This window comes from Equus przewalskii, chromosome 14 (genome assembly GCF_037783145.1).
Source record: "Equus przewalskii isolate Varuska chromosome 14, EquPr2, whole genome shotgun sequence".
In the NCBI taxonomy this organism is placed as follows: Eukaryota; Metazoa; Chordata; class Mammalia; order Perissodactyla; family Equidae; genus Equus; species Equus przewalskii.
Genome location: NC_091844.1, coordinates 88,066,435 through 88,088,946, shown reverse-complemented (window position 1 = coordinate 88,088,946; position 22,512 = coordinate 88,066,435). Strand labels below are relative to the sequence as shown.

Genomic DNA, 22,512 nt, shown 5'->3' with positions numbered 1-22,512 from the left:
TTCCTGGTTTCAGTCACTGCCGTCGTCAGCCCCATCTCTCTCTCCCTGCTTCCTCTCTAGCTATTTCCCAGTGTTTTTGAATATGCTCCTCTCCCGTGGAGATAACACCCGTGATATCTTGCTCTGATTCCCACAAACCTTCCACAGTATTCTCCTGGTCCTTACTTTGTCTCTGCTTAGCCCACCCTCCACACTGTGGCTCAGAGAGCTGTCTACGGTGAAAATCAGACCATTCCCTCTGCCCCAAATGCATCCCATAAAACAAAGCCTGGACTCTGTAGGCAGATACATAGGACCTTCCTTCCCTGATGCTGTGTGCCTTCCCGGCCATTGCTCACCACTCTCTCCCCGGACATGTTAACGTTGAGCTGCAAGCTCCTTGCACAGTCTTCCCTCCATGCCCAGGCCTGGAACGTCCCTCCATCAGCTTCTGAGTCCTGGTCACCGTTTAGGACTCAGCTCACCTGGTCCAGGATGTCCATGACCCTGGTCCTCCCCCGGCTCCTGTAGCATTCCTGCATCGCTCTGCCGCTGACCCACTGTGTTGTCTTATTTGTTGCACGTCTTTCTGTGGGGGCTCTTAGGTGGTGAAGACTGGGTCTTGTCTACCTTTGGTCCTTGGTGCCACAGTTCTTGGGAAGCAGAAGGTGGGCGACAGATGCATAGTGGGTGGAAGATGGGGAGAGGCCAGCGCTAGCTGACATCTTACTGATGACTTTTCAGGTTTTTCTGTGGTGTAGAGTGGGGTTGCCAAACCACGGCCTGAGGGCCAAATCCAGTCTGTCACCTGTTTTTATAAGGTCCACGAGCTAAGAATGGTTTTTACACTTTGAAGTGGTTGAAAAAAACCAAAAGAAGGAGAATATTTCACGACACATAAAAATGACGTGAAATCCAAATTTCAGCGTCCATACATGTGTTTCACTGGAACCCGGCCACACTGGTTTGTTCACAGATTGTCTCCGGCTGCTTTTGTGCAAGAGGCTGTACGCCCTGTGAAACTGGAAGTATTTACAACCTGGCCCTTAACATAGACGTCTGACACCCCCAGCAGTGGAGCGCTAGCTATGGGGGCAGCGGAGGAAGATCTGAGCTCACCATCCTGTTTCAGACCCAGCGCGGCTGGATGAGCGTGATATAACTACCTTGAGCTGCGGTTTCCGTGGGAACAGGAGGACACCTTGTGCGGAGGTCAGGGACTTAGAACCTATGTCAGGTACCCAGTGCATGCCTGGCACATAGTAGGTCTTCAGTAGTAGGAAACCAAAAAGATGGCTTTACAGTGTTGTTGAAGCCTTCCTGCATTGACGAGAGGTTCTTAAAGACTTCTAAGACCACATCAAATATTGATATCACGTCTAAGGTCATTAGCAAAAAGGGATGTTAAAATAATGGATGTTCTCCTGGAATGAGCATGACAATACTTTGTAAACCGTACACCCGTGCCATTGACTAGAACTTTCTGCAATGATGGAAATGTCTGTTCTGTGCTGTTCATACAGTAGCTACCAGCCGCACCTGGCATCTGAGCACGTGGCTGGTACAACTAAGAAATGGAATTTTCAATTTCATTGGATTTAAACTTAAATACCACACGTGGCAAGTGTTTCCCATCTCAGCGCAACCATAGATCGCTTAGACACCATGGCCAGCGTTAAAGCTTGTGCACGCTCAGTACCTAGTACTGAGTGTCTCTGTTTATAAGTCTGATTTCTTTGTGTAAAGACAAGGAAGCAGAAAAGGGAGTGAGTTCCTGTGGAGAAGATGGCTGGATTTTACCCCCTACCCCCCAACCTCGGCTACTGCTGTTGCTATTAACTGCACTGAGGGTTTAATAGTCCTTTGAGATTTACCTCTATCGTGACTCCTCTGCAGTAGTTTGCAAAGGGCCCTTTGGCTTCCTTTCATCTCAGTGTAACGCATTTTAAACGCACTTGGGTATCAGGTCTTAATTGCAAATGGAGCTTTGCCAAGAAAATGATAACGCATTTAAGTGACTATTTCTTGGAAGTCGCTATAAAGGTCCCTTTATTATTCCCACCTCTAGTGAGGCTCGCGGGCCAGGGGAGAACCAGCGGACATGGACTCGTGGGAAGGCTGAGGAAGAAGCCCACGGAGAAATTTCTGCTCCAAGCTGAGTTCACCTCTGTCAATTAAAGCAGATGTGTCCAAATGCTAGATTTCATGTGGAAAAACAAACATTAGCCTGGAAACGCCTGTTTTGAGGTGATCTTTGTGACGATGCATGTGTCTTACTGAGCTGGAGGAGGGCGTGCTCACCTGGTTTGAGCCCTGGACACGGCTTCTGCTCAGAGGCGATCGGCTGAAAGGTGCAGCCTACTTTGCCGCCTTAGCCAGAGAGGACACTGCTGCACGATGGATGTTTGCTGACGGGGGTTTTATTTGTTTTCCAAATGGAAACATTCATTTCCAGAAGGGACGTTTTTCTTTTAAAAGGAGTGCTGAACCCAAGTGATTTATTATCTAAATTGAGTCAGTTTTTGGGAGTGGGTGAATAAAAATCTGAAGCGTTGAGACTGATACCTTGAAACCAGGGTAAAATGCCCCTCTCTCTCCATCTCTTTCTCCCTCGAATTCTCAGCCTCTGGTTCATGCTTGTAATGTGGCCTGCTTGGTGTAAGTCATCTGAGGCGCATCAAAGCAAAAGATACAAGACAGCAAGGATGAGGAACAGCATGGTCCACCTTCCCCCTGCTCTGGCCAGCAGGGAGGTGGAATGAACAGCTCCCGTGCGGGCTGTGCCCCACGTTAACACAACACCTTGCTTTCTCCATCAAACTGGGCAGCTGAGAACGGAGCCTTCAATTATTGACTTAGGGAAAATGTTTGAATGCTCTGTCCCAGTGCATGTGGAGCTCTCTGCAACTGACTGAAAACAAAATGAATGGTTGGGTAGATCAAATGTTTTCTAATTAAGCCCATTAAATACTCAGGAAGCCTTTGTTGCGTGCTCAGGACTGGCCTGTCACTGTGTGGTTGTGTGTGGGATGTAGGACAGTTCCTGAACTGTTGTGGTGAGGAGGGGAGGCCAGGAGGGACCCACTGGCTCCGCCAGGCCCCGTTGGTGACCGGCCTGAGCATTCGTGGCTGCGTGCTCTGCCCTCCTGAGTCCCTGGGGCGGGCAGGTGGAAAGGCTGGCAGAGCTCGAGCAAATGAGAATGCCTCTGCTTTGATGAGCTGCCCGAGAAGGTCAGGTCGCAGTGAGAACCACAGCAGGAAGCCGTTTGGTTGGTCTGTGTGTGGGGTGTGCGTCTGTCTTGTGGTTCAGTGTTGGTTGCAGTTTTGCACGACGCTGAGGTGGCAGGTGTGGGGCAGGCTCTGTGCCATGATCTCATCAGAGCATTTCCAGCACGGCCCAGTAAAACTCTGTGATGATGGAAAGGTTCTTTGTCTGCCCTGTCCAATATGGAAGCCACACGTGGGCTATCGAGCAGTTGAAATGTGGTTGGCACAAGGGGGAGGTGGATGCTTACTTTTATGTAATTTTAATTAATTTTCAATTTATTAACTAGCCACGTATGGCTAGTGGCTTCCAGGTTGGAGATCGCCGGTCCGGACAAATGTCGTCATCCAGCTCTGTGGCTCTGAGCCTGCCCTGCCCCCTGCTCTGTGCACGCCATCTCTCCTGCAGCTCCTTCTCGATTCCCAGTTCCCAGAGGAGCTCCTGAAGCCTGAAGCTCACAGGGTGTGTGTCCTCAGTGCCGGTTGTGCCGTGAGGACGTCTCCATTACCACCATCACCTGTTGTTGTACCTGTACCCTGCCCTCCACTGTGAGCCCCTCGAGAGCAGGGGTAACCCCACGGCTTGGCCCGCTGCCTGACCATCCCAGGAGCCCTGCACACAGTTGCTGAGTGAATAAATACACAGCAGAACTAAGTGTGCTTATCCAACAAACCTGATGTAGCAGTTCCCTGTGCCAGCACTACGCTGAGCGTTCAAATATCCACCACATTTGGGCACATCTGGGTTGGAGATATCGTTCACTTCCCAGCTTTGTTGGGTTAGACAATTTACTTGACCGCTCAAAGATGCATTTTCATCATTCGTAAGATGTGAATAATACCAAAATCACAGAGTTGTTCTGAGGATTAAAATGAGATAAAGTATTTGAACCATGCATGACGTCATTGCAAACTCGCAATGAATGTTAGTAAATTTCTCCTTCCGCACATCTTCCTCCTTGGAAGGTTTTAGTCCCTTTTAGGGAATCAGTATTTAAAAACACAAAACGAGTTAGGAAACATTATGCACTCATTCGTATATTCAACAAATATTTACTGAGCATCTTGTATGTGCCAGGCAATGCACCAAGCTCCAGGGATACGCTAGTGGACAGAACAAAAATCACTGTCCTCCTGGAGTGTACACCTAATTGGGAAAGATGACAAAATTATAAACAAGGTAATTACATAGTATGTGTACCTGCCATAGAAACAGAGGCAGACGGGGTCGGGGTGTCAGACGTGCTGCGGGAGTGGAGATGCCTCTGTAAATAGCGGGTATTGTAGCTTTGCTGTAACAGCTTTACTGCGAAGGTGGTAGTCAAGCAAAGGCTTGGAGAGAGGTGAGGGGTGAACCGCACAGATATCCCGGAAGAGCATCCCAGCAGAGGGAACAGCCATTGCAAAGTCACGGAGGGCGGACATGACTGTCACGTGCAACAGTGAGGAGCAACAAGGACTGAGTGTGGCTGGAGTAGAGTCAGGCGAAGAGGAAAGAAGAGGTCAGAGAAATGGCTGCCCAATGAGGGAGGGTCTTGTGACCACTGTAAGGAGACCAGTTCTCCCTGAGTGAAAGGAGAACCACTGCAGGGTTTTTGACAATCTGACTCTTGTTTTCCAAAGTGCTGCATTGAGAATGGACTGTAGAGAGGGTGGACATGGGAGAGCAGTTGGGGAACATTAATGATCCAGGAGAGAGACGATGATGGCATCTCCTCACCCCTCATTCTCTCTCTCTTTGTGCGTGTGTATAATGCGTATAATATGTATAACCTTTATTTTATTACATATTGTATTGTAATACGTATAATCTTTATAAAGATTTCGAACATATACAGAAGTAGATAAAAATGTATGGATCCTCCATGTACCCGTCATCTAGCTATGACAATTATCAACTCATGGCCAACCTTGTTCACCTATGCCCTTACTCCCTTCCCTCCTTCTTAGATAATTTTGAAGAAAACTATCCAGATTATTTTAAAGAAACTTCCAGGTATGATATCATTTCAAGGTTCTGAATCTAATTTGAATGTAGATGTGATTTTCCCACAGAGTGGATTGAGATGTAAGGGAAAGAGGAGACGAGTGAAAGACGACTCCAAGGTTTTTCCTTGAGCAGCTGGGAGGATCAGTTGCCACTAGCTGAGATGGAAAGATCAAGGGTAGATAGAGCAGGGCTAGGAAGAGCGGGAGCTGAGTGTGGGACACGCCAGCCCTGGGGCACGATTAGACATCCAAGGGGAGATATTTTGAGTTGGTGGATGGAAGTCCAGGAAGGTGATATGTATTTGGGGATGATCAGCACGTGGATGGTATTAAGAAGCAGGAGACTGCTGAGCTCTCTGGAGGGACGTGTGCAGAGAAAGAGGAGAGTCAGCTGAGCCTAGGACACTAGCCCGCAGAGGTCGCCGGCAGAGGAGAACGGCAAGGAGCAGCCTCTCAGGTTGTAGTTATTACCAAATCACTCTGCAGAGATTGGTCCAAGTGACTCTCCTGAGAGCAGATCATGGGGAAAGTAACCATTTCATAGGGAAGAATGTCATTTTATGATTAATTGTATTCCTGCGATTTCAAGAGAGAGTTGACATCATCTCATGTCCATTGACTGTTTATATTTATTTTGTGAGTAAGAATAATTCTTAATGAGATATTAGTTTTTATGTAGTTTTCTCTATTCACCATGAGGAGGTAGAGAAAAAGATTGGCGACAAATGCTCACCCATTGGCTCAGGAGTGGGGCGATCTCGGCAGTCCTGTCTCCTCTGGCCTCCCTCGGCACCACTCTCCATTTCTCCGTCTCTGCTTTCTCAACTCTAGAGTAAGGATGTGGGGGAGCTGGATTCCATTATGTTAGCTCCATGATGATATGACAGGTGGTCTTGAATCCTCCTGGATGGAGAAATCTCTGTGACTCGGTCTCTGGTTGTTCCAGAGCGTCGCTCACTGCGTGCGTCTGTGGGCATCTGTTTCCCACTGGGTGGGAAGCCCTGTAGGCAGGGTGTGCCTTCTCTGGACCCCATTTCTAGCCAGGGCCTGTCACCCAGTTGCTCAATAAGTGTTTTTTGAATGGATTCAAAGACTGTTAAAAGCAAATTATTCTTTTCTAAATTAAAATATTTCCCCCCTTTAAATAATGAAACTTTGCATTTTGTGGCAGTAGGATGTGTACATTTTATTCTTAAATACTTCAGAAGGAAGCTGTGCTCTAAATTCCTCCCATTTCCATGTGTTTGGGCAAAGTCACCTTTTAATTCAACCTGTGAGGATCCTTGAGTGGGAGGGCACCTGCCACATCCAGTTGACAGTGGTGTTGTCTGAATGTCCCAAGTCTTGGTTTTGGGAGCCTGGATGAGGGCCTCACTCGCTTACACATGCTCTGCTACACTTTGCACCCAGAAGTTGACCGAGTCTGCCTTTCTCATTGCCAGGAAGCATGGTTGACTCTCCCAAGGAGGGGAAATGGGCCAGGGCTCCGGACTTCACTCAGCTGACCGACATGGCGTCTGAGTCCGTGGGTGGACAGGTAAGTGGGTCTCTCCCAACCGGAACAAGCACTTAACGTGCCCGTGCTCAGGATCCAACTCACTACTGCCGAAAGCCTAACCAGAAGGGCGAGAATTGGGCTGAGGGATTGGCTGCCTGAGGAAGCCCATTATTGCAAAAGTTTTCCAAAGAAGTTTTCTTAAATCGATGGTAATTATGAGCAAGGGCAACATTGCCTTAAGTTTAAAACAGAAAGACATTTTGCACCTGTGAAAAGAATTCACTATCCCTCTGTGTGTTTTCTTACGCTGTAGATAGTGCTCCTTAAACTTTAGTATGAGAATCACCTGGAGAACTTGTTAACACAATGTGCAGGTGCTGTGGTACCAGCAATGTGCAGAAAGCACTAAGATACCAGGAATGTGCAAAGGTGCTAAGGTACTGGTCATGTGCAGAGGTGCTATGTATGATACAGAAGGAAAAGACCCACATCTGCCCTTAAGGAGCTCACGCTCTGCCGGGAGACAGTCCACACCGGAGCTGTCATCCAGGCAAGGACAGGTGCTGTGAGAGCACCTCGGCTCCAGCCGTGGGCAGCCGCGGGTAGGGAAGGGTTGGGAAGGATTGTCCAGGTAAGTGATGTTGAAAGGAGTCTGCAAGCGGAAGAGGGAGCTGTCGAGGCAAAGAAGGGGTGAGGGGCGTTTCAGACAGGGGATGCTGCTCCAGTTGGTTTAGTGTTTCTGGAAAGCACCAGATGTGTGTGGGGCAGTCAGGAGCATGAGCCTGGAAAGGCCCCAAGTGCCCTGTGAGAGGTGCTGCCGAGGAGCCATTGAAGGATCTGGATAGGGGAGTGACTCCGACAGGTCCTGATGAATTCTCAGGGGGCAGGCCAACCCAACACAGCAGCGATGCCCCTACCCTCGGCCACCCAAACAGCCAGCAGCTTCAAAACAGTGAGATCCTCTCCGCCTTTTAGGTTCTGAGCAGGAGTCAGAGAGCGGTACGCTCCAGACTGCAGCTGTCACTGGGTCCCTGGTTAGCCAGGGTGACCAGCAGGCTGTTTTCCTAGGGAAAATCCAGTTCCCATTGTTTCCTTGGGGTAATTACTAGCACCCTCCCCACTCGAAAATGTCCTGCAGGGCATCGTTCAGTGAGCCGGCCAAGCCACAGGGATGACCCAGTGCGTGGCGTTTTTCACTGCTCTGTTTGTGAAAGAGGTCCTCGGTTCTTGAGAAGACGTTGGTTTATTTCCTTCCCCAGTGTAAGAAGTTGGCACGTTTGCATCCAGATGGTGAAGAGGATTAAGAAAAAGGGTGGGAAGGAAAGATTAAGTGGGAGGCAGCATTGACATCTAAGCATTTCAAAGCATCGTGGCTTAATTGCATATTGTTTCTTTTCCCCTTGGCAATTTCCCATTTTCTTTTTACTGCATCTCATAATGTTTCACTAGGGAATGAAATAAAATGGTTTTAAATTTATAGTTATTTTATCTTTACTTCTTTCTTTGTCTAGATTTTATTTGCGACAGATGACTTTTTTGCTCCTGCAGAAAACCTCATCAAGGTATTGTGAATTGGCGTTCGTGCTGGTGTAGAAGATGGTGCAGCCATGTTAATTAAAATCTGCCCGCATATTTGGGATGGGAGTCATGTGATGTGTACCAGTGAATAGCATATTAGAACAGGAGAAACATATAGAGATCAGCTTCCACTCATGCTAAGACATAGCAGAGACAGTCGGGGCCTGACACAGGAATTTGGGACCATGCTGCTTGTAGGAAAACTACTGAGATCCTCATATATTATTGCTCTTCTAACGTGGCGTTCATAAGCTGTGTTGGGAAGAAAACTAGTACACATCTTGAATTTTTTGGAAAATGTTTTACCTGCCTAATTATAAAAGTGTAGGACATGCTTATTAAAAAAAACACAGAGAAAACACTAACAAACATATTAGGAGAGGAAAGAATGGAAGCTCTCCTGGCATCCTGCTGCTTTGCACACCTGCGTGTGGTCAGAATTCTTGCGAGTGCGGAGATGGACACAGGTACACACAGAGTTGGAGCCCATGCACAGAGTGTGACTGCACCTAAGGGTCTCCCACCTGATGTCCTCCACCATGGTCAGTGGCCATCTGGACACTGTGGTGCAACGTTGCTCTGTCTGGGCAGGACTTGACCAGGTCCAGAGCACATTGAAGTATGACCCTCTGAGGGCATCTTGCATATATGAACTTATTCCTCAAAGAAAATGCTAATAAAATGAGGAACAGAGGTGTTGGCTAACTTGTTCTAGGTCACACAGCTAATAACGTCAAAGCTCTTACCATTTTACTATATGTTCTATCTTTGAAAGATTTAAATGTGTACGTACCTAGACCTAACTATTCCACAGATTTACATTATTTGCACATGTGGGCAAAGATATGTAGAAAATATTTATTCTAGTTTTGCTTGGAGGGGAAAAAACCAACCTAAATGTCCACCAATAGGAAATTAGCTAAAGAACCTATGGATCTCTCAGATATGGAATATTATGTGGCTACTAAAAAGAATGAGCCAGCTCTCCACACGCTGGCAACGAGGGGTCCGTGCATGTCGTGTGTGCATAAACATGTCTGAAAAGATGCACATCAAACTGGGAAGTGTGGTTGTCTGCCAAGAGCTGGGCTTGGGAAGTGGGTGCGAGAGAGAATGGGCTTTATTTCTTGTATTTTACACTTGAGTATATATATATATTATATATATATATATTATTGAGTATACATACATTCCTACACTTGAGTATGCATTATACATATGTGTATACATAGTCACGCTTACAAATCACTTTTACAAGTCTGGAAAAAAAGAATATTACAGATAATGCTAAAGCCTCTTTGGCCAGCAACTTCGATGCCAATCCACTCCTTCCCTTTATAGAGTTAACATGATTGTAAGATTGGCATATTCTTCTAATACATGGTGTAATTTAAAATAAATATATCCATATGCATATCCACATCTAGAAAATAGTACTACTTTTTATTTTTGAATTTGTGTGCATATTCTCATCCAGTACTCCACGTTCTGCAAAGGTGCTTTCTCACTGGATGCTCATGGGCTCCATCCAGGCTGGTACTTGGAGGTCTAGGTGACCCCTGGGCTGCCGGGTGATAACCAACCACTTCATGACGCATGGTGGCGTGTGGCATCCTTGGATGTGCCACATGCAGCAGCTCCGTGGTCACCCTGCCCAGGCCCCACCACCGTGTCTGTGCCTTGATCTTTTTCTTCTGCAGCTCTGGGGGGCTTTTCCTAAGCAGAAACATTAGATCCTCCTTGCACCCAACTTGATGTGAAAGGAGAAAATGTCCCCAAACTTGGCCACCCACCAAGCACAGAACAGTTTCTAGAGTCTACACTATTCAAGGGGCTTTCACAAGTTTTATTTCAACTTCATAGCAATTTTGCGAGAGACGTATTCACCATCCTGTTCTTAAAAATGAAGCAGTTTGTCTCAGGGCCCGATAAGTGGCTGAGCTGAGCTTCACACTGGCTTCGGTGACTTCAGAGTCCACTTTTCCTCAGGTGGGCATGGAGCAGCTTGGAGCACTGAGCTTGAATGCTCTGCTGGACCCCGAGCATCTGACCTACTCTTCATATGACTTCGACTGAGTTCCTTGTTGCTTGGGAAGTCTCAGTCTCCCTTCTCATTTTGTCCCAAAGGCCTTTCAGTGCGCCCCCAGATTGCAGCTGGGAATTGCACCATTAGCGGGGCCTGTGGAATTAATTGTGATTTTACCTGTTGCTGTCAGGGGTTGATTTCTGTGTTCTGAGGCCTGCAGAGGAGAGTTTCTTTCTCTGAAGACGATACAATGATAAGGCGGCATCCCCTGATTTGGAACTGGTTATCTGTCGGGTGAAGATTGGGGCAGGGACTCCCCACGATGGGCTCCCCAAGAGGCCTTGTTGGCACGGCCCTTCTGTATCTTTGGGGCAAAAGTTAATATGCTGGAAGCCCAGGCTCTCGAATGAATATTAATTATCGACTTGCTATACTTGTTTGCTTTAGAGTGACAGCCCAAGCTTTAAAGAACATGAATATACCGAGTTTGGGAAATGGATGGATGGATGGGAGACCAGAAGGAAAAGGATTCCAGGTAATAAGATGATGATTCTGTTCACTTGATACTGCAAAGTTTAGAAACAGGGGCTGTTGGAAAGCCAGTGTACATTTTGGGCCAATTTTAACACGGGCCCTTGGAATGCTCCATCGTCTCGGATGTCCCATCTGAACATCAGGCTCTGAGAATTCAGGAAGGGGTAGCTGGAGACCTGGTCATCTGTGCACCGCCAGGCAAAGGGCAAACACTTTGTTAGGGAAATGAAAATATTATGAGGGCTGTGAATGAAGGGGAAGAACAGATAGTCACTGAGCAATGTGGTGGACATTACTTGGTAAATCCACTTATATTTGGTCTTCACCACAACTCTCTGAAGGAGGTGTTCTTGTCCCCATTTAAGTGCTATGGAAATAGGCTCACTAACTTAGCCAAGGTCACATAAATGGCAAGATAAGCTGGTAATTGAAGCAAGATCTGTCCCACGCCATTGCACACGCTATCTTTTATGTTACCTTAAGATGTTACTTTTATTCATTGCTTCTCATCATTTTCAATCAAAATAGACCTTTTAAAGTTGAAGAAATGCCTGTAAAAGCAAACTAATCCAGCATTAGGCTAATAATTGGATTTTTTTGCTATTGTCTCAAGTATTACATAGATATTTCTAATTTTCTATATTTCTATGGTACTTCAAACAACATTAGATTCTAAAAATCTGGACATTTTAAGGTGGGTCTATATCTGACTGGAAGTAACCAAGAACTACAAGTGACATACTGACTTTAAGAGTTCTTGGACTCTGGCAGATGCCGTGGAAAGTGTTCTGGGTGGGGGCACCGTAGGAAATCCCTGAGGCCCGAGATGACAGTGAGCTGGGTGTTTCCAGGAGACCCAGCTCTACACTGAACACCTGCTGAGCTGGGCTATGCGTTCTCTACACCACACAGTCACACTCAAGCTTTTTGGAAGCTAATCTCGTCTCTGATTCGCAGTTGAAGAAATGAGGCTCAGAGAGGCCAAACCATTTGCTAAAGACACACGTAGGAAAGGATCAGTTTGGAATTACAATTGCCTGTCTCTCCATCCAAGGCCTGTACATGTTCTGGTCTGACTAGAATTGAGGATTTGTGTGGGGAATGGTGGGCACATGTGGCCACATTGTGAGCGATCTTCAAGTCACAGCTGGGAATTAACGCAGACATGCTTCTCCGTGTTGGGAGGAGGGTGTTCCCGTTGTGTATTTCCGTTTGGGCTCTCTTCAATCACACGCTTCCTCTGCTGAGTTAAAGCTACTGAGGATGCTCTTGTTTACATCTCATAGGTCACGACTGGTGCATCATCAGGCTGGGAGTGCAAGGAATTATCCGGGGCTTCGACGTGGACATTTCTTACTTCACGGGAGATTACGCTCCTCAAATGTCAATTCAAGCAGCGTGCTTCGAAGAAGGTGCCTCGGGAACCACGGGCCCCCAGATCGAGCACTGTGGGGTTGTGAGGTTCATCGGGCCCAGTCCCTGACTGTGCGCTTTCCACCCAGATGGGCTCAGCAGCTCGTCAAGGCCACGCTACTGCCGTGGAGCTTAGCACTCTGTTCCCAGTAGAGTGCTCTGTGATTTTTGATTTTTAACTTAACAGTGTTCTTTGGCCCAGTTTAGACTTCATTATTCCCACACTCCTCAGGCCTCACCCAGAGGCACACCCTCCTGTCCTCGTGAGAGTTGGTGAACAGGTTGCCTGGGAGGGTGGCAGGGGGAGGGCTGCCTGGCTGCTCCAGACCATGTAGGGCCAGATGTGAGTCAGCTGTGGGGCCAGCGGCAACAGCTCTGCGTCCAGCTCTCCCAGTGTGCATTTGATGCAGCAACTACAGGGTTTCAGAAGGGCTTCCCTTCTTCATTTTGGAATGCTGGCCCATGTGAATCATACAGGCTCTGTAAGTTAGGCCTGTGTTTTTATTCCTTTAATTGGCATCATCTGACGTTGGTCCCAGAATTAATTTTTTAGAAATATGTATCGTTATGTGTGTGTATGCATGCACTTAGGGAAGATAAATCATGCCGGTTGGTGAATTTATACTGATAGTGCTATGTGCACAGTACTGCATGAGGCTCTGTGGATATGAATGGAGCCTGCTCCTGGGAGACAGCTGGGTACCTGAAAAGTTAAATGGCAATGGGGGAGATGTTACTTTACAAGCAGGAAATAACTAACGACAAGCTGGTGAGACTCCTTCAGCAAGCCCGTCAGTCGCCCCAGTTTCAGTTCTAAGGTTGCCATTGGGGAAAGTAGTTTCTTTGGAATTGACATTGCAATGTCCCGAACCTTTACTGATCTGACTTTTGAAACTCTAGTCATGTGTTGAATTTGTTGAAGTTTGATCTAACTTGAAAAAGGTATTTACTATTTTGACAAGCAAATGTACTATCAAATGTATTGCACTACTTTTTGAAATTACCATATTTTAAAGATTGAGGAACTTCAATGAGCGTGTCTATTACTTTGATCATCTGCTACTTTGATGTAAGAAATGATATCTTTAGTGTTATTTGGCAAAATGAAAATTACCATACAACCCACTAAGGGAGCGTATTGTCTTTGATTTTTGAACCCAAACTGTAACCCTAAATGGTCACTCTAACTTCAGATAAACAACCAGAAATCCCAGCAAGAGGAATCAGGATGGGAGCTGCAGCCAGCCCTGAGGAGTTTGAAGCTATTGCTGAGGTAGGCCTCCAAAAACAACTTTGTCTTGTCTGGATTGTTACGACAGCAAGGAAACTTCTTTGCACGCCTGGTCATGCAAGGGGGTTCTTCGGGACACCCAGCCCTGGCACACCTCTCCTCATTTCCTTGCCCAGTATGACCTTGCAGACGTTCCGTGAGTGGTTCATGCAACCCCTGTACAAGGGAACTCCGTGGCCTTGCGAGATCTAGGGTAGGGCTTCTCACAGGGCTGTGTGCTTACTGGGACCCACCTGCAAATTGCTGCAGGCCTCTGATGAAATAAATACAGAAATTAATGGTAAGAGTTTAAATACTTTTCTTTTCCGTTAAGGAAGACTCACCCTGTGCCATCTTTCTCTATTTTGTATGTGGGTCTCCACCACAGCATGGCTGCTGGCTAGTGGTGTAGGTCCACACCCGGGGAACTGAACCCAGGCCACCAAAGCAGAATGTGCTGAACTTAACCACTAGGCCATGGGGCTGGCTCAGAGTTTGAATACTTACAGCAATTTAACACAGTAATTTTATGCCAGATGAATTTAACAAAAGAAATAATTTGGGCTTGTGTTTTGGTACATTCTTGTTTTATTAAGTTTGTGTAGTAATTAATTTATATTGTGTTTTACAAATGTGTTGATCTATAACAGACTGGGAAATAAATAACAATTGCAAACAGGTCCTTCAGTTTGAGAAGCACTGATCTAGAGAAAATTGTTGCAAGGTTCAGGCCAACAAATTTACCTGAGATCTCACGGTCCACGGGGCTATCCCTAGTTTTTATTTGAATGTGCACATCACCACTCAATTTTGTTCTTTCTAAGAATCCTCAAGGTGAAGGCATTTGGAGGTATCTCAGAGCCTCTCCTTCATTCCCAGCCCTCCCCACCCACACACTGCCACCATCACCCAGTGGCTATTTTGATCAGGGTGAAAAAGTACAGAGCTTTAATCTGTTTATTATGAAACCTGGGACTTGATCTTTGTTAGTATTTTTATTAAAGTGGTCCATTAGGCATTCATCATTAATTTTTATTCTGAAGTATCTCTACCCTGTGAACCCCACACAGGCACTAGGATGAGAGAATTTATTGTTCCCTAGAGCCGTTGCTAACATTTTTGTATTTATTGCCAGTTAAAGTCCGACGATTGGGATTACTTGGTTCCCATGACAGAGCTTAAACCAGGAAGGCCTGCTTCCAGCCACAATTATTTTCCTGTCAATTCCCAGCAAAGATGGACTCACATAAGACTCAACATTTTCCCAGGTAAATATGACGTGGACCCATCTCCACTTCTATCGTTTCTGTTCTTAAGGTTGGCATGTTTAAAAATGCCAAATGAAGTCACTCTTTCCTTCTTGGTCACCGACCTCTCTAGCATTTTAGCATTATAATTTGCCCTTTTTGTGCTCTAGGAAATTCTTGTTTTAACTCACCCATCCATAGGTAGTTATCAGAAAACTGTCAAGTAAATTAGGATGTGATGGAACTAAGCTGTATCAGGTTAGATAGCTCCTAACAGTTTCTATTTCACAGATATATTAGCAGTTGAAGTGGTATGTAAAAATGACGATTTTATTTAACAGCTTTATTGTAAAGCAATTCACATAATATGCAATTTACCCATTTGAAGTGTACGATTCAATGTTTTATAGTATATGTAAGCATATGGTTTAAATTTTATGTAAGTATATAGTATACATGAAACTGTCACCACAGTCAATTTTAGAACATTTTTGTCACCTCAAAAAGAAATCCTATGCCCTTTAGCTATCAACCCTCATCTTCCCCAGCCATAAGCAACCACTAGTCTACTTTCTGTCTCTATAGATTTGACTGTTCTGGACATTTTATACAAATGGTCTATTGTGACTGGCTTTTTCACTAAGCATAATTTTTTCAAGGCTCATCCGTGTTGTAGCATGTGTCAGTACTTTATTCCTTTTTATGGCTGAATAATATTCCATTGTATGGATAGACTACACTGTTATCCATTCGTGAATTCATAGACATTTGGGTTGTTTCCACCTGTTGCCTACTTATGAATAATGCTACTTGTATACATTCCTATACAAGTTTTTGTGTGGACATATGTTTTCATTTGGGTATATATCTAGGATTGGAATTGCTGGGTCATATGATAACTGTGTTTTCAATTGTTTGAGGAACTATCAGACTGTTTTCCAAAATGGCTCATCATTTTACATTCCCATAGCAGTGTATGAGGCTTTGGCTTTCTTCACAGCCTCTCCAACAATTGTTATTATCTGACTGTTTGATTATAGCTATCCTAGAGGATGTGAAGTGGCATCTCCGTGTGGTTTTGATTTGCATTTCCCTGATGACTAATGATGATGGGCATTTTTTCAGTTGCTTACTTGGCCATTTGTATATTTTCTTTGAAAAACTGTCTATTCAGATCTTTCACTCACTCTTAAATGGGCTTTTGTCTTTTATTATTGAGTTGTAAGAATTCTTTATATATTCTGAATAAAAATCCTTTATCAGATGTATGATTTACGAATATTTTCTATCATTCTGTGGGATGTCCTTTCACTTCTTTTGAAGCACGATGGTTCTTAATTTTGATGAAGTTCAACTATGTGTTTTTTTCTTTGGTTGCTTGTATTTTGTAGTCATATCTAGGAAATCATTGCCAATCTGAGGTCATGAAGAATTATTACCCCTATCTTTTATTCCAAGAATTTTATCATTTTAGCTCTTAGGTTTAGCTCTTTTGATCAATTTTTGTAAATTTTGTAAATTTTGTAAATTTTGTAAATTTGGTGTGAGGTAGGACTCAATTTCATCCTTTTGCGTGTAGATATCAGTTGTCCAAGAATCATTTGTTGAAAAGACTCTTCTTTCCCGATTGAATTTTGGCTTTGAAACACTTGGCAAAAATTAGTTGACCCACAGACACATGGGTTTATTTCTGGCATCTCAGGTCTATGTATCTATCCTTTTGACACCCCCATACTGTCTTGATTAGTGTTACTTTGTAGTAAGTTTTGAAATCAGAAAGTGCGAGCCTTTCAAATTTGTTCTTTTTCAAGATTGCTGTGGTTATTTGGAGTCTTTTACAACTCCATATGTAGTTTTATATTTTAGAATCAGCTTGTAAATTACAGAAAAGCCAGCTGGGATTCTGATACAGATTGCATTAAATCTTTAGATAAATTTGGGGAGTATTGCCATCTTAACATATTGTCTTCCAATCCATGAACATGGGATGTTTTCCCACTTATTTAAACCTCCTTTAGTTTCTTTCCACAATATTTTATAGTTTTCAGAGTATACATTTTGCGCTTCTTTTGTTAAATTAATTCCTATATCTTTTATTCTTTTTGATACTATTGTAAATGGAATTTTCTTAATTTCATTTTTGGGCTGCTCATTATAAGGGCATAGAAATACAATAATTTTTTTTTTAAAGATTGGCACCTGAGCTAACAACTGTTGCCAATCTTCTTTTTTTTTTTTATTCTTCTCCCCAAAGCCCCACAGTACATAGCTGTGGATTCTAGTTGTGAGTGCCTCTGGTTGTGCTATGTGGGACACTGCCTCAGCATGGCCTGATGAGTGGTACCATGTCCACACCCAGGATCCAAACCGGCAAAACCCTGGGCTGCTGAAGTGGAACACACCAACTTAACCACTCAGCCATGGGGCCAGCCCCCTATAATCGATTTTTGAATATTAATCTTGCATCCTACAGCTTTGCTGAACTTGTTTATTAGTACTAATGGATTTTTAGTGGAATTCTTAGGATTTCCAAATACAAGATCATATTATCTGTGAATAGAGATAGTACAGTTTTTCTTCTTCCCTTCCAATCTGGATGCCGTCTATCTATCTGCCTACCTATCTGTCTGTCTATCTATCTGTCTATCTATCTATCTACCTACCTATCTATCTATCTATCTATCTACATATCTATCCTAATTGCCCTGGCTAGAATATCCAGTGCATTGTTGCATAGAAGTAGCAAGAGCAGAATCCTTGTCGTGTTCCTGATTTTAAAGGGAAAGCATTCAGTCCTTCACCATTAAGTATGACTTTAGCTGTGGATTTCATAGATGCCCTTTATCAGGTTATGAAATTTCCCTTCTATTCCTAATTTGTTGAGTGTGTTTATCATGAAAGGGTATTGGATTTTGTTAAATACTTTTGCTTTCTCTGAGGTGATTATGTGTTTTAATAAAATGTCTTTCATTCTATTGGTACAGTGTATTACAGTAATTGATCTTCAGATGTTAAACTTGCATTCCTGGGATAAATCCCACTTAGTCATGGTGTATAATTTTTTAAAATATGTTACTGGATTTGGTTTGCTAGTGTTTTGTTGAGGATTTTTGTGTCCATATTCATAAGAGATATTTGCCTATAGTTTTCTTTTCTTGTGATATCCTTGTCTAGTTTTTGTATCAGGGTAATACTGGCCTCATGGAACGTGTTGGGAAGTGTTCCCTCCTGTTCTATTTTTGGAAGAGTTTGTGAAGAATTGATATTTAAATTTTTTTGTTTACTAACTCAATCTATTTACTTGATATAGGTCTATTCAGATTGTCTATTTCTTCTGGGGTCAGTTTCAGTAGTTTGTGTCTTCCTGGAATTTGTCCATTTCATCTATCTAATTTATTGGAATATAATTGTTCTTTTGTAATCCTTTTTATTTCTGTAAGATCAGCAGGAATACCCTCTCTTACATTTATGATTTTAATAATTTGAATCTTCTCTCTTTTTTTCTTGGTCAATCTACCTAAAGGTTTGTTAATTTTGTTAATCTCCTCAAAGAACCAGCTTTCAGTTGCATTGATATTCTCTCTTTCGTTAATTCCACTCTAATCTTTATTATTTCCTTGCCTCTACTTGCTTTAGGGTTAGTTTGCTCTTTTTTTCTAGTGTCCTAAGGTAGAGGTTCTTATTTTTTAATGTGGCATTTACAGCTATAAATTTCCCTTTAAGCACTGCTTACTGCACACCAGAATTTTTGGTATGTTGTGTGTGTATTTTCATTCATCTCAAAGTTTTTTCTATTTTACTTTTTGATTTCTTCTTTGACCCAATGGTTATTTAGAATGTGTTGTTTAATTTTCATGTATTCATGAGTTTCCTCAAATTTCTTTCTCATTGATTTCTAATTTCATTCCATTGTGATTAGAGAACATGCTTTATATTCTTTCAATCCATTTGTTTTATTACCTCGTCTAAGGCCAATCCTGTAGAATGTTCCATGTGCACTTGAGAAGAATGTATATTCTGCTGTCGTTGGGTGGAGTGTTCTACAAGCCAACTAGGTATAGTCAGCGTACAGTGTTGTTCAAGGCTTCTCTTTCCTCATTGATCTTTTGTCTAGTTGTTCTATCCATTACCGGAAGTGGAGTATTGAAGTCTCCAATTATTATTGTTGAGTTGTCTATTTCTCCTTTCATTTCTGTCAGTTTTTCCTTTATGTATTTTGGTTCTATGTTATTAGGTTCATATTTGTTTACAATTATTATATCTTCCTGATGGATTGATCCTTTTATCATTATAAAGTGTCCCTCTTCATCTCTAGTAAACTTTTTGTTTTAAAGTCTATTTGTCTGTTATTAGTAAAGCCACTCCAGCTTGTTTGTGGTTGCTGTTTGCATGATAGAATTTTTTCCATACTATTTTTCGTCTAGTTGGACTATTTCTGGCTTTTGACTGTTTAATGCATTCATAATTGTTATTTACTCAGTTGGATTTACATATACCATTTTACTTTTTGTTTTCTATATGTCTTGTCTTTTTGTTCCTCTTTTCCCCCTTACTTCTCTTTTGAGTAATTGAATATTTTGTAAGTAGCACTTTAATTTCTTTAATGATTTTTTCATTATTTTATTGTTATTTCCTTTCAGAAGCATTACTCTTACATAGCTCTATTTCCCTTTCCCCCTTTTAGTGGCATTATTGTTATACAAAGTACATCTATGAATGTTACAAACTCAATAATACATTTTTATAATTATTTATATAATTTTATGTCTTTTAAATAAGCTGAGAGAAGAAAGAGTGAGTATATACTTATATTTATTTAAGGTTTGTTATATTAAACTTTCCACTTATCATTTCTGATTTTCTTCATTTATTCCTGAGAATTTGAGTTACCATACGTAGTTATTTCCTTAGCCCAGCGCAGCTCCCAATAACTTCCTCTGTGCTGTTTCTGGCAAATATGTTACACCTAAATTACTTTTCTTTATATTATAAGCCCCAAAATGCACTACATACATAAGATTTTATACTATTGCTTTTTAAGTCACTTCAGAGAAGAAGGGAGACAAAATATGCCTTTATACTGTCTCATAATAATTACATAATTGTCTTTGCAGGTGCTCTGTTTTTCATGTCCAGCTCCTGGCTGCGTTGTTTTAGTGAAGGCAATTTCACTCTCACAGTGTGAGGCTTCTCAGGTTGCTGCTTAGGGAGGCGCAGGCTTGGGTGTGCCCACGGCGATCCTGAGGTGACAATCTTGGCAGAGCTCTCGTTGACTATCTCTTTCTCTAACCACATCCACAAGTAGCTCCACTAATTGCCATCTGATGGCTCTATTTTTCTAACAGTGTCCTGGGCATAAATTGCTCCACATACCAATCCAATTAAATTTGAGTTCCTCTGAGGTGATAGTTTTTGAGGTCAGCAATTGAGATTTGTTCTGATTCCAGAAGGGCTCCTCGGAGCTCTTCCCCTGTTCTTTCCAGCAAACTACCTGGCTTATGGTTTATACCACAGTCTTACAGTTTATTTCTCTCTCTAGTGAATCTGCCAGTCTCCCCTTCACAGCTTTTGAGCACAACCCACCTTGTGTTTGAGAGCACCCTTAGGCTTGAACTTCTCCATAGTCTGTTGCACGTGGAGTCAGCTCATTGGGAAGAGGCTTGGAGCTCTCTGTTCTATGACTTGCTTCTTCCCCTGGGCAAAATCTCTTGAGTCCTGGCTTTGGAGCTCAGGGTGGGGACAATGGTGCACTTCTCTCTGAGTGACACCCCTGCTTTAGGAGCTATGTGCTCAGTGGAGGGGAGGCGGTAGCCTCAGGTCTCCTTGGCTTGCCTCTCTCAGCGTGGAGCCTCTGACTTATGAACTGAGACATGGTGATCATGGCCCCAGCATCTCAGCGGGGCTGTGCCCAAGGTAGAGCCCCTGTCCTTTGAGTGGGGCCTGGGTTGAAGAAAGGAGGCCCCTCTTCTCCACCACACTTACCTGGGACTTAGCCTCAACAACAGGCAGGTGGGGCAGAGTGAGAAACGGCCATGTCCTGCTCTTCCCAGGAGGAAAGCCCCCAACTGGGAGCTGGGGGAGGGCAGCCCTGCGTTCTTGGCTGTCCCTGTCTGGAGTGGAGTCCCCACCTCACTAAGTGGGAGGAGGGAGTGAAGGTGCTGACCTGGCTCAGACACCACAGATTCTCACGGTTCTTACCCAGTTTCAGTAGATTCTCTTGAATTAATGTTGCTTCACTTGCCCTCATGACTATTTCCAGAGATCTGGAAGTGGTTGAGTTTTTCCTGTTTTTCACCAGTTTCACTGTGGACTCAGTCAGCAGAGCTCCTCATGCTCTTATGACAGAAGCGGAGCTCTTGACTTTCATTTTAGATGCAATGTATTTCTAGTTATCATGCTTTAAATTAAGACAGCAACATGTAAAGATCTGAAGATGTTATTGATTGCTCGTTGAAACCATGTGTTCTAAAACCAGTGGCAGCAACTGAAAGGGCAAAGCCAACAAGAGAGATTTAGGCCTTTTTCCATTTGTTAATTCAGCATACACTTACAGTGTAGCTACCTTGAGCTGGGGACCGAGCACTGGCCATCTAGTCATCCCCTGATGATGAGAGGGGCAGAGCTAACAGAATGTGAGCCCCATGAAGGCAGGGCTCATGTGTCTGGGTTGTTGTTTGTGTCCCCTGGTACCTAGCACAACTTGGGGACCAGAGTAGATGCTCAGCAACCATTCGTTGTTAGATTGAATTGACAGAGTCCCTGCCCTTATGAAGTGAGCAACCCCGGTGGGAAGAAGGACACGTGAAAATAACTGCAAAATAGTGATGTGTTGTAACAGAAGAGTTTAGGTAAAGCCCTGAGAAATTTCCATTTGGCAATTTTTGATTTACCAAAATAGCAACTTCACACGTTCCACCCAGTTTGTACAGAGGTTGGGAGTTGAGGGGGGGGGGTCTGAAAAATGCCACGAGGGAAGCCCTGCTCTGTGGGATCGGGTCTTGAGGTTCGCTGCTCACATTAAAGTTCTTTTTAAATTGGCTTATCCGCTGATGGAAGGCGAGGGGGCACTGTCTGTATGCAGGTCTCTCCTCCCGTCTCAGTGGCATCCTTCTCTGCTCCTGAGGATTCCACCTGGGATCCAAGTGTGAAAGGGAAGGAAGCAGTACGCAAACTGGATGGGACTTAAGAGGTGGGAAGGGGGTTGCTTTAAACGAGAGGCCCTCAGAGCATCGAGAGGCACTTCTGATGTTCCTTGATAGTTTTGATTAAAAGTGAAGCTGGATATTAACTCTCTAAAGAAGAATCTTATCTTTTAAAATATAAAATCAGCTTTACATTCAACAGACAATATCTTTTATCCCATTAATGGAGATCATACTGGTCAATGGACCAGAGTCGTGGTTCGCAGATTCCAGCACCTGCTGAATTACTCCCTCTAGAATATTTTCTAGGGTTGTGAGCCAACGCAGTCTGGTTTTATTTATTGTGATATCAAGACTTCCACTCTTCTACTGAAATTTTTCAGATCACTCAGTTTCACCAAATTTTTCGGGTGAAAATATGTAGGGCTTGGTTTCAGTATAACAGTCTGATGAATGATTTTGAGCTTCTATATAAAAAAACCTTCTAGGAAGTAATATTCAAACTCATAAAAAAATTTGCTTTATTAAAATCAGATAATGTGGAATGATCTTGGAGGCCGTTTTCTGCTCTT

The 22,512-nt window shown here is 43.5% G+C and overlaps 1 protein-coding gene across 4 annotated transcripts in view; it reads left to right on the top strand.

Moving 5' to 3' along the window:
• Window positions 1–22,512, top strand: part of ALLC (allantoicase) — a 36,980-nt gene that overhangs the window by 6,172 nt on the left and 8,296 nt on the right. For 2 of the 4 annotated variants that reach the window (XM_008537309.2, XM_070571776.1), the window contains exons 2-7: window positions 6,675–6,769; window positions 8,242–8,292; window positions 10,782–10,869; window positions 12,155–12,280; window positions 13,475–13,554; window positions 14,687–14,819. In XM_008537309.2, coding sequence (XP_008535531.2) covers window positions 6,680–6,769; window positions 8,242–8,292; window positions 10,782–10,869; window positions 12,155–12,280; window positions 13,475–13,554; window positions 14,687–14,819 — 568 coding nt within the window. In that variant the 5' untranslated portion in view covers window positions 6,675–6,679. Of the gene's footprint in view, window positions 1–3,533; window positions 3,707–5,193; window positions 5,240–6,674; window positions 6,770–8,241; window positions 8,293–10,781; window positions 10,870–12,154; window positions 12,281–13,474; window positions 13,555–14,686; window positions 14,820–22,512 lie in introns of all 4 variants that reach the window. The other 2 variants (XM_070571778.1, XM_070571777.1) reach the window with 2 other exon arrangements.